General features: G+C 38.9%; 1 protein-coding gene across 1 annotated transcript; it reads left to right on the top strand.

Moving 5' to 3' along the window:
- The first annotated feature begins 11,767 nt into the window (after positions 1-11,767).
- LOC113012439 (Krueppel-like factor 11) lies at positions 11,768-15,373 on the top strand. The gene is made up of 4 exons (XM_026152654.1): positions 11,768-11,976; positions 12,766-13,068; positions 13,433-14,372; positions 14,587-15,373. The coding sequence occupies exons 1-4, from the start codon at positions 11,962-11,964 to the stop codon at positions 14,886-14,888; spliced, it is 1,560 nt and encodes a 519-aa protein (XP_026008439.1). The 5' UTR covers positions 11,768-11,961; the 3' UTR covers positions 14,889-15,373.
- Positions 15,374-17,718: the final 2,345 nt, after the last annotated feature.

The raw sequence follows: 17,718 nt of genomic DNA, 5'->3' as shown, positions 1-17,718 counted from the left end.
GCTGAAAAAGCTGAAAAGTTGCAGAAATTGTAAAAACTTTGCAGAAGCAAAAGAAGTTTGCTAAAATGGAATAACTTAGCAGAACTGCAATATCTTAGAGGAAACATAATACTTGGCAGAAATACAATAGCATAGCAGAATTTAGCAGAAATATTGTAACTTACCAGAAACATGATAACTTCTCAAAAATACAAGAATTTAGGAGAAATAGTATAAGATAACAGAAAGAATATATTTAGCCAAAAATACTTAAACATTACAGAAACACTATGATTTAGAAAAATAGTACAACAGAGCAGAAATATTGTGATTTACCAGAGACACTGTGATGAACTATGAATATTGTAATTTTAAATTGAGACTATGTTTTAGCACAAATATTATAATTTGGCAGAAATACTATAATTTAGCAGAAATACTATATTAAGCACAAATCCTATAAAAAGCAGAAATGGTATGATTAAGCACAAATACTACATTTAGTAGAAATACTTTGTTTTAGCACAAATCCCATAAAAAGCAGAAATACTGTACTATGATTTAGTAGAAAAACTATAATTAATCAGAAATACTAAATTTAGCAGAAATACTATATTAAGCACAAATCCAATGAAAAGCAGAAATAATATGATTAAGCATAAATACTACATTTAGCAGAAATACTATATTAAGCACAAATCTTATAAAAAGCAGAAATACTATATTAAGCACAAATCCTATAAAAGCAGAAATAGTATATTAAGCACAAATCTTATGAAATAGCAGAAACAGTATGATTTAGCACAATAGTAATAACTTAAACAGAAAAACTGGAAAAGCAAAATGGACAGCTGAAAAAATGCTGAACATGCTGAGGGTCCCTCAAATATACTTGTTAAATGAAAAAAATCAGCAAAAAAATCTATAACAGCCACACAATCACAAATATCTACACATAAGGAAACACACATGCACAGAGAGACACACACACAAGATCAAATTCAGTCACCCAGTCTAAATATATTGAATTTGAATCTTACAATGAGATCATCCCATTAAAAGGCTTTCTCTCTCTCTCTCTCTCTCTCTCTCTCTCTCTCCCTGTCACACACAGACACACACACACACACAGGGAGAGAGAAGTAAGTTTCTAGGTCAGCCTGGGAGCTGCTGAATTTGAATCCACCAATCAGAGAGGCTGTGCACTTTTCCCCACCAAAACGGGTGCTTCTGTTTACACACGCAGCACAGAGAGAGACACTGGATTATTGCAGTCTATTTCTCATAGTGACGACTCCCCTCAAACAAATGACCATAATTTCCTAACCGTAGGGGCTAGAACGGTCATTCTTACACCGTTTTGTTCAGAAGAGATGGGGGAATCTTCAAGTGTTGACAATTTATCATTAAAATATGAATTTTTAGAGATATATGACATGGATGACTTGTTGACTTAGAAGCCACGAATTCCCCAATATGCAAATTTGAATGCCTGAGACCACATATGTGATTGGCTGGCTGGGAAGCCGTGCAGGCCCTGATTTGTGGATTTGAATTCCTCAGCCCTCAGATATGATTGGCTGGCTTAGAAGCCACGAAGGCCCCAATATGCAAATTTGAATGCCTCAGGACACTTATTTGATTGGCTGGGAAACTGTGCAGGCCCTGATTTGAAAATTTGAATGTCTCAGTCCTCACAGAGGATTGGCTGCCTGGGGACCTGGCAGAAATATATAGAAATACTATTATTAAGCATAAATACTACATTTAGTAGAAATACTATGTTTTAGGACAAATATTATAAAAAGAAGAAAAACTATAATTTAGCAGAAATACTATATTAAGCACAAATCCTATGAAAAGCAGAAATAGTATGATTTAGCAGAAATACTGTATTTAGCACAAGTACCGAAAAGTACCAGAAATACTATGATTTAGCAGAATAGTAATAACTTATTGAAACACAAATGCACAGAGGGACACACAAACACAGGCTCTAATCCAGTCAACCAGTCTAACTATGTTCAATTTAAATCCTACAATGACATGCTGTCAAATAAGGGCAGGGTCCTCTCTCTCCCACTAAACACACACACACACACACACACACACACACACACACACACACACACACACACACACACACACACAGGGAGAGAGGACTAAGTTTCTAGGTCAGCCTGGGAGCTGCTGAATTTGAATCCACCAATCAGAGAGGCTGTTTACGTTTTCCCGCCAAAACAGGTGCATCTGTTTACACACGCAGCACAGAGACATAGACCTGCTTCTTTCAGTTTATTTCACATAGTGAGGATTCCCCTCAAACAAATGACCATAATTTCCTAACCATAGGGGCTAGAGCGGTCATTCTTACACCGTTTTGTTCAGAAGAGATGGGGGAATCTTCAAGTGTTGACAATTTATCATTAAAATATGAATTTTTAGAGATATATGACATGGATGACTTGTTGACTTAGAAGCCACGAATTCCCCAATATGCAAATTTGAATACCTGGAGCCCACATACATGATTGGCTGGCTGGGAAGCTGTGCAGGCCCTGATTTGTGGATTTGAATTCCTCAGCCCTCAGATATGATTGGCTGGCTTAGAAGCCATGAAGGCCCCAATATGCAAATTTGAATGCCTCAGGACACATATATGATTGGCTGGGAAGCCGTGCAGGCCCTGATTTGAAAATTTGAATTTCTCAGTCCTCACAGAGGATTGGCTGCCTGGGGACCTGGCAGAAATATATAGAAATACTATGATTAAGCATAAATACTACATTTAGTAGAAATACTATGTTTTAGCACAAATAGTATAAAAAGCAGAAATATTGTAATTTAGCAGAAATACTATATTAGGCACAAATCTTATAAAATAGCAGAAATAGTATTATTTAGCACAATAGTAATAAGTTAAACAGAAAAATTGGAAAAGCAAAATGGACAGCTGAAAAAATGCTGAACATGCTGAGGGTCCCTCAAATATACTTGTTAAATGAAAAAATCAGCAAAAAAATGCACAGGGAGAGAGAAGTAAGTTTCTAGGTCAGCCTGGGAGCTGCTGAATTTGAATCCACCAATCAGAGAGCCTGTGTACTTTTTCCCGCCAAAACAGGTGCATCTTTTTACACACGCAGCAGAGAGAGGCACAGGATTATTGCAGCCTATTTCTCATAGTGAGGACTCCCCTCAAACAAATGACCATAATTTCCAAACCGTAGGGGCTAGAGCGGTCATTCTTACACCGTTTTGTTCAGAAGAGATGGGGGAATCTTCCAGTGTTAACAATTTATCATTAAAATGTGAATTTTTAGAGATATACGACATGGATGACTTGTTGACTTAGAAGCCACGAATTCCCCCAATATGCAAATTTGAATGCCTGAGGCCACATATATGATTGGCTGCCTGGGAAGCCGTGCAGGCCCTGATTTGTGGATTTGAATTCCTCAGCCCTCAGATATGATTGGCTGGCTTAGAAGCCATGAAGGCCCCAATATGCAAATTTGAATGCCTCAGGACACATATATGATTGGCTGGGAAACCGTGCAGGCCCTGATTTGAAAATTTGAATGTCTAAGTCCTCACAGAGGATTGGCTGCCTGGGGACATGGCAGAAATATATAGAAATACTATGATTAAGCATAAATACTACATTTAGTAGAAATACTATGTTTTAGCACAAATACTATAAAAAGCAGAAATACTATAATTTAGCAGAAATACTATATTATTAAGCACAAATCCTATAAAAAGCAGAAATACTATATTAGGCACAAATCCTATAAAAAGCAGAAATAGTATGATTAAGCATAAATACTACATTTAGTAGAAATACTATGTTTTAGCACAAATAGTATAAAAAGCAGAAATATTATAATTTAGCACAAATAGTATAAAAAGCAGAAATATTATAATTTAGCACAAATAGTATAAAAAGCAGAAATATTATAATTTAGCACAAATAGTATAAAAAGCAGAAATACTACATTTAGTAGAAATACTATGTTTTAGCACAAATAGTATAAAAAGCAGAAATATTATAATTTAGCACAAATAGTATAAAAAGCAGAAATATTATAATTTAGCACAAATAGTATAAAAAGCAGAAATATTATAATTTAGCACAAATAGTATAAAAAGCAGAAATACTACATTTAGTAGAAATACTATGTTTTAGCACAAATAGTATAAAAAGCAGAAATATTATAATTTAGCACAAATAGTATAAAAAGCAGAAATATTATAATTTAGCACAAATAGTATAAAAAGCAGAAATATTATAATTTAGCACAAATAGTATAAAAAGCAGAAATATTATAATTTAGCACAAATAGTATAAAAAGCAGAAATACTACATTTAGTAGAAATACTATGTTTTAGCACAAATAGTATAATAAAGCAGAAATACTATAATTTAGCAGAAATACTGTATTTAGCACAAGTACCAAAAAGTACCAGAAATACTATGATTTAGCAGAATAACTTACAAAATTACAAATATGGAGGCATATTGAAACAGAAATGCAGAGAGGGACACACAAACACAGGCTCTAATCCAGTCAATCAGTCTAACTATATTCAATTTAAATCCTACAATGACATGCTGCCAAATAAGGGCAGGGTCCTCTCTCTCCCACTAAACACACACACACACACACACACACACACACACACACACACACACACACACACACACACACACACACACACACACAGACACAGAGGGAGAGAGCTGCCGAATTTAAATCCACCAATCAGAGTGGCTGTTTACGTTTTCCCGCCAAAAAAGGTGCATCTTTTTACACACGCAGCAGAGAGAGGCACAGGATTATTGCAGTCTATTTCTCATAGTGACGATCTCCTCAAACAAATGACCATAATTTCCTAACCGTAGGGGCTAGAATGGTCATTCTTACACCGTTTTGTTCAGAAGACATGGGGGAATCTTCCAGTGTTTACAATTTATCATTAAAATATGAATTATTAAAGATATTTGACTTCTAATGCACCATAACTGAGTAGAGCGAAGCAAAAACTGCCTTGACTTGCCCTCAAACAACGCTTTGTAACTTGAAATCTGTTTGGAGTATCAATATCATTCTTTCACCGTAAGAGACAGCAGGCTTTGGTGAACAATCATGGAAATTTTCAGGTCTCTGTGGAAATCCAACAAAAAGTTATGACGAGAGAAAAAAGTGGTTCATTTCCACAGTTTGAAATCTGAAGAAATCTGAGCGAAGGACGAATTTCCTACCCTCAAACAAGTCCAACTCATTTCAGAACGGTAATAGTTGAGAAAGAAATTCTTGAATTGTGAGCGTCAGGAGTGTCTGAAGATATGCCGGGACAAGCCTCATGTCTTAACTTTGCTTCGTTAAGGAGATATGACGATTCGAATATGCCTCTCATTACAGAAATGCAGCGGTGATTTTGAACAAACTCTCCATTGACTTTATATGGAGAGTTTTCTGACCTTGTGTTAGTCTGAGGAGATTTGCAAAAATTCTATAAATCCCACAACAATGATAGTGACATTTTCTGAAAGCCAGCAAAAATACCTACGTTTTGATGTATAATTTGTGGAAGTTGAGTGAAAATTGAGCAAGTAGCAGGAAGTTGTTCGGACATGAAGTGAAAATTGCAAAACCTTCAGTGGCACACTGGAAGCCAAGAGCATAGCAACCATAACAACGCATGTATTTTGTGAAAAATCACAATTTTGCAACTCAAAACTTTAAGAGGCATAAAAGTAAAACAGTAAAAGATTTGAAAAAGCTGAATCATACCTGAATAGCCCAATAATTTGTGAACATTTTAAAATTTGAATGGTTGTTCTAGGTGAAAGTATGAGGAAGTAGTTAAGTTTCAAAAACAAGCAAAATTTAGCAGAATTTTGGAAGATTTCCATTCATTTCAATGGGACAAATTAAAGGAAAAAAGTGGAATATTTTAAAAAGTATAATAGTTAAAAATAGCAAAAGTCATAGCCGGAAAGAGCAAAAATAGCTGAATAGTTTAAAATTTGAACGGTGAAAATCGGCTGAAAATTGTGGAAGTAGTTCTACGGCGAAAAGTGTACGGAAGTCCTAAGAATAATAATAATAAAGAATAAAGAGAAACAGGAACTCAATAGTGTGGATGCTTAAAGCATCCACACAATAAAGAAGAAAGAGAAACAGGATCTCAATAGTGTGGATGCCTATTAAGGCATCCACACAATAAAACACATGAGACCAAAAACCAAACACAGAGACACAGAGACAAGGATTCAAACATACAAACTAGGCACAGAAAGACAACCAGTAAAACAATAGTAGAAGCACAAACAGGAACTAATAAACCCAAATTCATCTATAATCAAGCAAAGAAACTTAAAAACACCAGGGAATATGAAATTGCATCACTAAAAGAAGACTATAAATATTACATAATCCCTTCATTCTGGAGTCTTCTGTTATAATACAGCTGGTGGCCATCCATCTGAATGGATGATAGAGGGCCCAGTCTGGCTCTTATCGGTCTGTTTACCTCTAATAAAACCCTTTGAATGGACTGATAGGATCCAAAGTGGGTGTCCCTTCTCAAAACCAGCAGAACTCATAAACCCACAAAATTCAAAATTCAGTCAATAACCCAGGTGCAGTGATAAATGGATGCTTTATTACTAAAAGGAAAGATGCCCAGTAGTGGAAATCTAATTAAAATTATCTCCTGCTGCAGTGTTAAAGTCATACATACATTAATGAATTATGATCCAGTGATACAGTCTAATGTTTAATATTGTGAAAAAGACTACTCTGCACAAAACCATTTTTACAGTTACCTAAGTAGGATTATGATTTTTTCCTTAAGGTTCCAAATAATTTCACCGCACCACAAAGCAATGCATTTAAGGCCTGTGCAGTTGTGATACTGTGCTTTTGTTCTTTACGGTTTATTATTGCCTGTGGAAATTGTGTACATCACTGGCCATCTCTTCATATCCGCAGACTTTCCCATTGGTTGGCTTTTATCTATAAATCTTTGCTTTGGCTGGTTCCTTCTTATCTGTGTGTTTCTTTGTGTAAAAGCCACAAACAATATAGCCTACGCTATCACAACAGCATACAAATCTCAGAAATGGTTACAATGGGGGAGTTTAAGTCCATTTTAAAGGAGTGAGAGAATAGCCTTTTTGGTCAGTGCGATTGCCGCACACTTTTATCGCACATTATTCACTTATTTATGTTCATTTGTCTGCATGGAATATTGTATTTGTTTTTTAATTGTTATATTGTTATGTGTTGTATTTGTTGTAACTTGTGGTGCCCTCATAGCCAGGTCTTGGGGTTGCTCATGAGCCTGAAAATGTGCTAGTTGTTTTTTATTAATTCTTTTTTGATGCTGTATTTCTTTTAATGCCCCTGAGTTTCATCGAATGCCCAGAATTAGAAAGACAATTGGCTGGAGTCCATATCTTAAAAACACAGAGAGCACATAGGATAGTGAGGTTCAACAGAGCACACACTGAGTAGACCTGAGCTGTTTTCAGACTTACAATGGAGCACAGAAATAGTTTGTAATGTAACTAATGTAGGTGTTAGAAAGTGGGGATGATGAATAGAGCAGCACAGAGAACCAAGTGGCCCGACAGCCGCACAGAACAAAATTCAAAGTGTAATATTTAATAACAACATGGAGCCCACATCATTAGGCACCACACATCATTAGATCGTCTCCTCTAGGAAAGCTCCTCCAGGGAGCCCTCAAACCTGCCTCCTGTTCCTCATGTTGCCAGGACAACAGACAGCAAGCTTGCAGCACACAAGTCAGTCTCTCATAGCAACAGATTGTCTTCAGAATCCCATTCTGACCAATCAGGAGTCGGCTGCTGGATGAGAACTCCCTGTTGTTGCTCCACTCTTATGTGTAGGAGGAGAGGGGGAGGAGTCACATGGTGTGAGGTACATAAAACATCCTTCACTGCAGACTACTACAGGTCATCTGTGGCTGGAAATAAACACCAAAAAATTTCATCAGGAGCAGGAAATAAAATTGGTTTTTCCTCTTTTTCCAATAAAGTTGAGAGCGATTGCATACCAACTGTGATTATTAAGATGAAGAGTTCAGTCGTATTTCAGTGCTTTTGCTTTGTTTTGTTTTTGTTTTTTACATTCATGCACACTCAAAGGATTCTTTCAGTGAAGTTCCTTTAGAACTAGTAATTGTGCCAGTAATTGACACAATAACTGGTCATTGTAAAAATTATTAGAACAATTTATTAGACCTCTTCAATTGAAATGATATATTTAATACTAAAAATATAATAATTGTTGTTATCCATGAGCTTTCAAATGTATTGCTTTACAAAAAAGCAGAAAAAATAATGATTTGGCTTTTTTAATTAAAATGCCAAATTAAATGTATTTACTTGCATTCCTGAACAGAAACAAAATGTTTTAGTGGTTGAATGTTCTACATGATTCATTTCTCACTTCTCAAAAATGTACAGTTGCTCAAATCTGTGTACAAAAACCTGAATTTTGTTCAATGAATTCAGTAGGATTTATTTTTAAATATATTTTTGACAGATTTCTAAAATATTTGTGTTTTCTTGTTTTTATGACGTGTGGTCTAATGTATCTGTTAAGCACTATACAGCTGCTTCTTAGCCGCTTATCCTGTTCAGGGTTGTGGGGGCAGGGGGGCTGGAGCCTTCCCCAGCTGTCATAGGGCAAAAGGTGGTGTACACCCTAAACAGGTCAGAGTCCATTGGAAGGCCCATTCAAAATAATATTTAAGCTAAAAAAAAACATATATTTACGGACTAAATAGCGACTCTAAAATATACAAAAACACACTTTAATAATTTCTTCTAAAGGAAACATCCATTCTGTCTTTTGCTTTGTTTTTCAATACACGTTTTTCTCATAACTTTGCAAATCTCAACTTCACATATAATAAAGTAAAATAGTGTCTTTATGTCAGTGTGTAATTCATCATTTTCAACACATACTGCAAATGTTCCTTATCAGCCATGTAGTTATGTATTGTGTCCTTTCACCCAGATGCCAGTTTGTAGTTATGGTGAAAAGGAGCAACTGCTGGACAGTGTTTCTATGAGCCCACAAAGCACTCTGAGTAATATTAGCATTAGCGTGTGTGACTATCAGGAAACCGTGCAAGTGTTGCCAAGGGTTGCAACATTCGAGCTGCAACAATGATCTGCAAACAACAACGTAGCTCTGCAAAGGACAGCAAGAACTACAAACTGGTTGTGCATGTCTTCTTTAACTGGGAGGTAAACAATCTTGCCACATATTTGCAGGCTTCACTTTGAATTCAGGTCCATAAAAATGAATTGAGATCGTGCTAAGTTTGTTTATAGTGAAGTTATGAATGCGCACACCCTCATATTTTAGCAAACAGATGAATAAATTTGGATTAATGTGAGTGATATTTATGATATTTTACATTTTTAGACAAGAAACCCTTCTCTGTGGATGGGTGTCAAAGTTCAGAGGCTCTTAGTGAAATGTGGCCCCTGGTGATATATTTAACCTCACTGGGGCAACTCCCCCATTTCCTGACTCCGGTCCAGGAGTTGCTGAGGTGGGGGGGGTTGGACAGGGGAGTTGTGCATGCAGAGGCCCAGATAGGGCCAGCATAACCTTTCCTCCAGATTCCCTTAAGTAAGATGAAGTGAACTGGCCCACAAACAGGCTGCTGTCGTAAGACCCGGCTGCTTGTCATGCCTGCATGCTAACTGGTTTTCTTAGCAGCTCCTCCCTCTTCCCCTCTCTTCTCTCTAACAGCTGGCAATGAAACTGCATTACCGCAGCTCCAAAGCCCTCAATGCTCCCTGAGGTCATGCTTATGTGAGTCATACCGAGACCAGGCCCTCCTTAGCAGCCATGCGCTGCCAAGGCTGAGCCGACACACCTGCTACTCCCCTCCCTGTTGCAAGCAAGCAGCACCTTAACAGTTAGGTAAACTGTGTTCAGATTCTTATTGTATAAGCACCAATGACTAGAAATAAAATATAAAATACAATGGTAATCATAACAATCACAGTGGACCTGCTATTCCCTTCAAAGTTTGTGATTATACTAAAAATAAAAACAACAACAAGAAAATGCTTTTAAAGCACTGATTTTTACTTTTTTTCATATTGTGGTTTCCAGAAGTTTGTTAGAAGTTCTGACACATTTTTCCCCCTTTTGTCCAAATACAGTTGGTGATGATGTAACTAACAGCACATGTAGGTCAGGACCAGTTTGGTTTCTCTTACATGTAGATGTGCTCATACAAATGGTCAGACAATAGGACACAGGAAAAACATGCAGCACACACTTACATAAAGCTTTCAGAACATATTTAGAGTCAGAAGCACAATGCATAACACAGAAAGCCCTTTGCCCTACATACAGGACAAATAAGCATGTACTGCCCTGTGGAGACTTGAATTATTTTAAGCCATAGCATGTCTTCATATGTATGAAGATGTTCAATAAAAATAAAATACCAAATAAGACAAAAGAAGGCTCGAGGATTATGACAAAAAAAACAAAACAGGAAAACATGACTGACAGTGAATTGGTGTGTTTTCCTGGATGGCCTAGTTTACAGTGGAGGGGGAAAAACTGAAACATGGGAGTGATACATTATTTCTGGCAACAAAGTTAAAGATCGCAACAACAAGCTTTAGGAAACTTGGCTGAGTATCATTGTGTTATAAAACGTGAATTTGATACGTAATCAATTGCTTAACAGCTGCAAGAAAACGACATAAACACCTTGAAAAACAGCAGAACAAAACAAAACACACACGAGCGCGGGAGACAGAACCCCGCGTTTCGGCAGGCAGTCGTGTTGCATTCAAGGTATTGTGGGAAAAGCTGGTAAAAATGACTTCGCTACCTTTCTCAGATAGACCCATTTCCATAAATTCAGTCAAATCAGCTGAGTATAAAGCACAATTAAATCGGTGCTTTTTTAAAGCTTTTTTTAAATATGCCTACTGAAATGTTTTTCTAGATAGTTAACTACAAATTCAAATGTTTGCTTGCTTATGAGCTATTGCAAATGCTTTTCAAAAATAATCAACTAGACGTGGACTTTTTGCTGTATTATTCATTCTATTTTAGATTATTAAAAAACATATCGTACAGCATCACAAAAAAGCAGAAAAAAAATACAGTTAAAACTTCATATAAGAGGGTTCACTGCAATTTCTTATTTAATATCAAAAAGAAGAGAGAGATAGCGGCTATTATTTGAATATTTAAAAATGTCTGATGAAATGTTTAGACTGTGAAAGGTAGATCTAATAAAAATAATAATTTTTAATCACCAGTCATCACTTATGAACATTTATTGGCCATTGTTTTTCATTCTTGTCTTATAATATATTACTCTAACATATACTAAAATAAATCCGATTTACCATTCTCCAGGACATACATTGTGCTTAAGCTCCAAATTAATGTTATGTGTGATTTCCGAGAGATTATTCCTACAGCCCATGAATGCAGCATACACTGAAACGACCTTTCGCCTAGTTTGGCGGATGGCAGTTCATCGGGTTTACCCTGACACTGCTGACTCCTGTGACCACGCCCACCAACGACCACGCACCCTGTTTCCTCCAACCGTCCAGCGAGCACGCACTGTTCACGCGCTTTTTGCTCTCCCATTGGCTGAAGCTCTTCACACGCACGCTCGTGATTGGTGGAGTGTTGCCACCCGCCTTTGCGTGTTGTGAGTTTTGTTATTCTTTTTTTTTTCCCCTTCCCCCTCCTCCTTTTCACCCCCCACGTTTTACACACACAGCTGAGAGAAAAGGGAGCCAGTCAGAGAAAAGACGACCTCAACCCTATCGGAACAGGCAGCAGCTCTGGCAACCGCCGTCTCTTTGTTCTAAACTGGCTTCAGAAACAAAAACGCGATATCAAAATATTTTATTCCTCAGTGCCATCGCGAAAATTCAACGAAATGGACTCACTCGAGGTAAGGCAATTTTATTAAACTGTCACTTTAGCTTTACGCAACATTTTTGTTTGTTTTCACTTCAATTCTTTTAACGTCCACTTGTTTACTTTGACATTTCAGCACTTACATAAATGAAAAGCTTAATTCGACATTTTAAAAAAAGTATATTTATTATAATTTTTTGTCTAATTAACTTTGCAATAGTGCCACAAAAAACATATTTAACATGAACACTATTTTTAGCATTTTATTCAACCTTAAATAAAATAAGAAAAATAAAAAAATATCACGCAACGACACGCGCAACTCTGTCGCTGTCAATTTTTTTTAGTCCGGGTGTATTTCTGTGGAGAATTACTAATATGCTTTGTTTACTGTGAAAAATATATAATAAAAGTTGGAACGTGACAAGCCTACTTCCTGATGCAAACCCGCTTTATGGGGATTTCACATGGCTCATCTCGGCAGCACGTCACTGTTTGGTCTATATTTGGTCATGGGAGGTGTCCTGGCTTCGGGCCAGAGGCAGTGCATGGGGTGGGGTGTAGTCACCAGCACCCTCTCCTTTTTGGCCCGGGAACTTCAGGTACAGGAAGAGTGACTGAGCAGATGATAACTGGAAATAGAATTTTTTTTTTGTTCCATTCGGGTTCATAGAATAAAAAAATGTCTCCTTCTAAGCGCGATCGGAGAAAAGCTGAATAAACATAATGTGGAATAGGCGTGGAAAATAGCTTTGTGTGTTTGTACGTGTGTTGTCAGTGACCTGAACACAGAAATGTAATTTAATTTTCTCCACCCCCCCAGACTGAGAATATGGATGCCTGTGAGGTTAATGTAAAGAGAAGGAGGCATGACAGCGAGCACTCTGACTCTAGTGGATTGGGTTTCGACTGCTCTGGTCTGGAGTACACTGACCTGGAAGCAGCGGAGGCTCTGGTGTGCATGAGCTGTTGGAGCACAGATCTTTTCTTTAGCCGCAAAAAGCCAAAACCAAAGCCAAAGACCTGCAAACCAAGACCCCTAACCCCAGCTTCAGACTCCGGCGACTCCCTCCCACCATCAGAACTTCCAGACCCCCCAAAGGACTTTGTGTCCTTCTCCTCCCTGGTAAGACATATCATATAGCACCAACATATGGGCACCACCACTGCAGCATTTCTTCATCATAGTTTGAACTAAAAGGACTGAAAGGTTTGACCTTGTGATGCATAAGTGTTAATGATATGAGGTTGGGGCAGCTGACAATTGCTACAACAAGAAAAACCTTGTTACAGTTAGGTGTTTGACTGTCAGGCAGAGTTCCTTCTTGCAGAGGCAGGGTCATAAAAATCACTGTTTTATAGCTCATTATGATGGTTATTCTTATGTCTTATCTTCTTGCCACCTGTGATGCTTATCACTGCAAATGTAGGTTCTTATGCAACTAGAGACAGTAGATGCACTTTTTAACTCTCTGACTGTCTCTTTGCAGTGTATGACCCCGCCCCACAGTCCCAGCTTTGTTGAAACATCATCAGGCACCGCGTCGCAGTCAAGTTCTGGCTTGGTCGCATCCACACAGCAACTTGTCCTGGCAACCGTTGCTGAAAAGACCCCCTCTCTCCCCCTCACACAGCCCTGCAAAGCAATGGCGACAAGCGTGATCCGCCACACTGCGGATAGAACCCTCTGCCAGCACCACATTCCAGTGGCCCCCAATCCAGAGAAAGCTAGGGACATGGTAACAGCTACTACAATGGTCTCCCAGCAGCAGGAGCAGCAGTGCATCACAAACACAGAGCAGATAACCACACCTCCATCCCCTCCTGCTTCTCTCATACCTTCAAAAACAGAGCAGCCACCCAGTCCCCCCAAATCCTGTTTGGACAGTGTCCCCACCCTAACTCCTGTCAACAGCCAACCGCAAAATAGCCCACCCTCTCCCCCTGTTCCCACAACTGTGTCCCCTCCTCCAGTTGCAAGCCCTCAAATCATCTGCCAGATGTTCCCTGTCAGCAGCCAATCGGGTATAATCTCAGCCTTCATCCCCAGTGCGGTTCAGACATCCAATTCTGGCATTCGGGCTGCTGCCACACCCATCCTCCCCCAACCCACCTCAGCTAACAACCCCCCTGTCCAGCAGTCCCTGATTGTGGGCTCCTCAGTGCCCCAAGGCACAGTGATGCTGGTCCTCCCTCAGTCATCCGTCTCTCAGGGTACCCACTGCCCTCAGACTGTCATGACCCTGGGCAACACCAAGCTACTACCTCTGGCCCCAGCCCCTGTGTACTTGTCAACAGGACCCAGCAGCACCACAACAGCCACAAAGATGGATTTTTCCCGCAGGAGGAACTATGTCTGCAACTTCCCAGGCTGCAGGAAGACATACTTCAAGAGCTCACACCTCAAAGCTCATCTTCGAACACACACAGGTGGGGGGTTTACTGCCTTCAGAGTTGCTTGTGAGAATGTGGACTGAAAATGAGTGTTGCATCCTGTTTGTAAAACATTCCTTCTCCGACCTTGTTATTCTTGTCGGGAAAGAGAGTGAGCTCATTGTTTTATTGTAAGCCAAGCTCAGTTATGTGTCAAGTTTTTATGACTACAATGTGACTCACTTGTTTTCTTCACTTGGTCCTCCCTTAGGTGAGAAGCCCTTCAGCTGCAGCTGGGACGGGTGTGATAAGAGGTTCGCCCGCTCAGACGAGCTCTCCCGTCACAGGCGTACGCACACTGGCGAGAAGAAGTTTGTGTGTCCCGTGTGTGACCGGCGGTTCATGCGCAGCGATCACCTGACCAAACACGCCCGCCGCCACATGACCACAAAGAAAATTCCCTCCTGGCAGGCTGACGTCAGGAGTTTGAACAAAATGGCCACAGGAAAAATCCCTCCCTCGAAGTCTGGCATTGCAGCGCTAAGCATGCTGGTACCTGTTGGCTCAAACTAAACAATGAACAACCTGCCACCCGACCCACTCCCAAGATACCAGAGGGACACACAGGAAGCAGTCAAGCACATGGGACTGCTGTTCTTTTGAATCATGGGAATGAAAAAGAAATCATGCACTGGACTCTCTTCCTGCTCTACTGCTCATTTGTACACATATTTTCTCTAAAAGATTCTTTGTTTATATAATTGTGATTATATGTATGCACTCTTGCCAAAGCCTTTGTATGAAGTTTTGTCTTATACATTTCACCTTCTGCACCTCTCCTTTGTTTGTGTTGATAGTCATGTACGTGTATGTGAATGTGTTGTTTGTTGTACTATGAAATGAATTTGTCACATTTTGGGGGGGATGGGTGAAAAGAAATGTACATATGAATAGTAATCATCAGTACCATAATTATACCTTGATTGTATCTCCCTGTCTACCTTTTCATATTATTTAATACATATTTGTAATAAAAAACAAGGGTAAATGAGTCGTGATTATGAGTCTTGTGACCTTTCCCATATTCTAAAAATGAAAAAAATCATGTGTGGGATCAAGATGAAGTCAGCAATCTTTCCCAGTCATCTCACGCACAAATACACAAAAGTGGTGCCTGCCCACATCCTGTGTGTGTGTGTGTGTGTGTGTGTGTGTCATGCTGACTCCCACTACCGCCACCGCCCTCAACTGAAGCTCACTCATGTTCTTTCAAATGTGCTGACTGGCCTGTGGGTAGCTTCCTGCTGGTTGAATGATTTTTTTCTGGGTGTTATAAAAGCTCTTTTGGCAAATCCATCTGGGGACATCGCGTCCTGTTCATTAGCTCAGAGACAGAGCCAGATGAGTCAGAACAGACAGGCAAGTTGGTTGTTCTGTATTGGAGTTCATTAGAAGCATATTTGAGCACATTCAGATCTGTCACATGGGAGCAAGGAGGGCACGAGTTACAGCTCTTGCATAATACTCTACTAAGTTCATTATAATGTCCCTGGTGTATTTAGCATATGTGGACTGGTGTTTAGAATAAAGTCACATGCCTGACCTTTTTTCGTGCAAAGTTCTGAGAAACTGTTAGAACTTTATTTTTTTATGAATCATAAAGATGTACTGTCTCTTTGTGATGCCGCTTTCTCTCTCACACACACGCAGTTTCATAAGCAGTGGTCCCATACCTAGTAACAGTCCACCCCTTCCAATCACACAGTGAGGAACAGGAACTGCTGGGGGTGCGACCAATCACCTCTCTCGCTCGCACACCCGCCCATTTGCCTTACTAACCGATATACTAACTGGCTGAGTTCCACCTGAACTGTGGTCTACGGAGACACCTGCTGGTGGGACTGTGTAATGTTATTGCTTGCAACGATGGAAAAAACACGCCCGGAATATAAAAACAAAAAACAAGAAAACAAGAAGAAAAAAAAGGATATTTCACAAATAGCGGCCTACCCATTATGTCATCATTAACATGATAACATAATGAGTAGAAATTAAAAAGTATACTGTATAGAGTTCAAGGGTAGCTAATTGATTATTTGTACTATGCATTTTATTCAAATTTATTTGCTTAAAGCTTTAATTAATAGAGTTTGTTTAATTCATAGGTTGTGATTAGGTGGCATGCTCTAATGACGAGATTTTAGGTATTACTGGGAGTTATTGTTGGGACCAATTGTATCTACTATACAATGTCTCCTTGATCACAGTTCCGAACAGATCATATTTTAAAAATGATCAAAATGTTAATTAAGATTTTTCTGAAATGACAGTAAAGACTAAACTATTAAAGGTCAGGAAAACATTTGTTTAAAAAACTGTAGCAGTGGCATGTTTGTGGAATTTTTCATTGTAGAAGAGAATAGGAAGACAAACCTTGACACACGTAAATGTTGTTTTGTAACCTAAAATAAAATTTTGCAATTTCGTTACGTTGTTACACATTTAAGGTCAGCAGTTTAGTGGAATTTTTTAATGTAACTTTGAAATGTTTTCTGCAATGCTCTAATACTAAAGTCCATCTGGTGTTTCTTTGATGAAGTCTCTTCCAGTGTGTTTTTAGGTAACACCCTGTGCCTATGAACCCTATTCAGAGTCACTCGCTTGCACACAATTTTGTTACAAACCTGGGTTTAAGAGATTTGGGAGTGAATTGGTAGTAATATCAGAAAACATATCTACCATCTCTGACTACCTTCTCTGTCTGATTTGGTGATGTGCAGTACGGGGACTCTACAGGGAGCGTGTGCTGTCTCCATCCATGTTCACCTTCTACACCTGAGCCTTCCAGTACAACTCCAAGTCGTGCCATGTACAGAAATACTCTTATACTTCCACATTGGTTGGATAGAGTGGTCTGGCAAGAATCATCAGCTTCTGAATGGAAATAACATCAGAGAGACGGAGCACATTTCAGCACAAGGACATCAGCACACTGGATGAGTACCAGGGTGTCTACATTGACAACAGGCTGAACTGAAAGAACAGCACAAAGGCTGTTATAAGAAGAGTAGTGTCCACATTGAGTTTCCTAAGGAAGCTGAGGTCCTTCAACATGTACACGTGAAGCAAAATGATGGGAAGGCAGTGCACTTTGCCATAGTTGGAACTTGTGGCATCAACAAACTGAATACACTGATTAAGACAGATATAGCGAGCCTTTGATACCGCATGCTGTCACATTGTGTAACACAGTAATAAAAAGATAATAAAATAATAATGATATTAATATTATTAGCACATTTCATCATGACTTCACCTGCTCTAACAAAATAATTTCCCAAATATGGGATTTAAAAGTGTCTCATATTCTCATTCATATTTCATTTTTTTGGTATTCATTCGT

This window comes from Astatotilapia calliptera, chromosome 19, assembly GCF_900246225.1.
Source record: "Astatotilapia calliptera chromosome 19, fAstCal1.2, whole genome shotgun sequence".
Taxonomy (NCBI): Eukaryota; Metazoa; Chordata; class Actinopteri; order Cichliformes; family Cichlidae; genus Astatotilapia; species Astatotilapia calliptera.
This window is presented reverse-complemented; position numbering and strand designations above follow the sequence as displayed.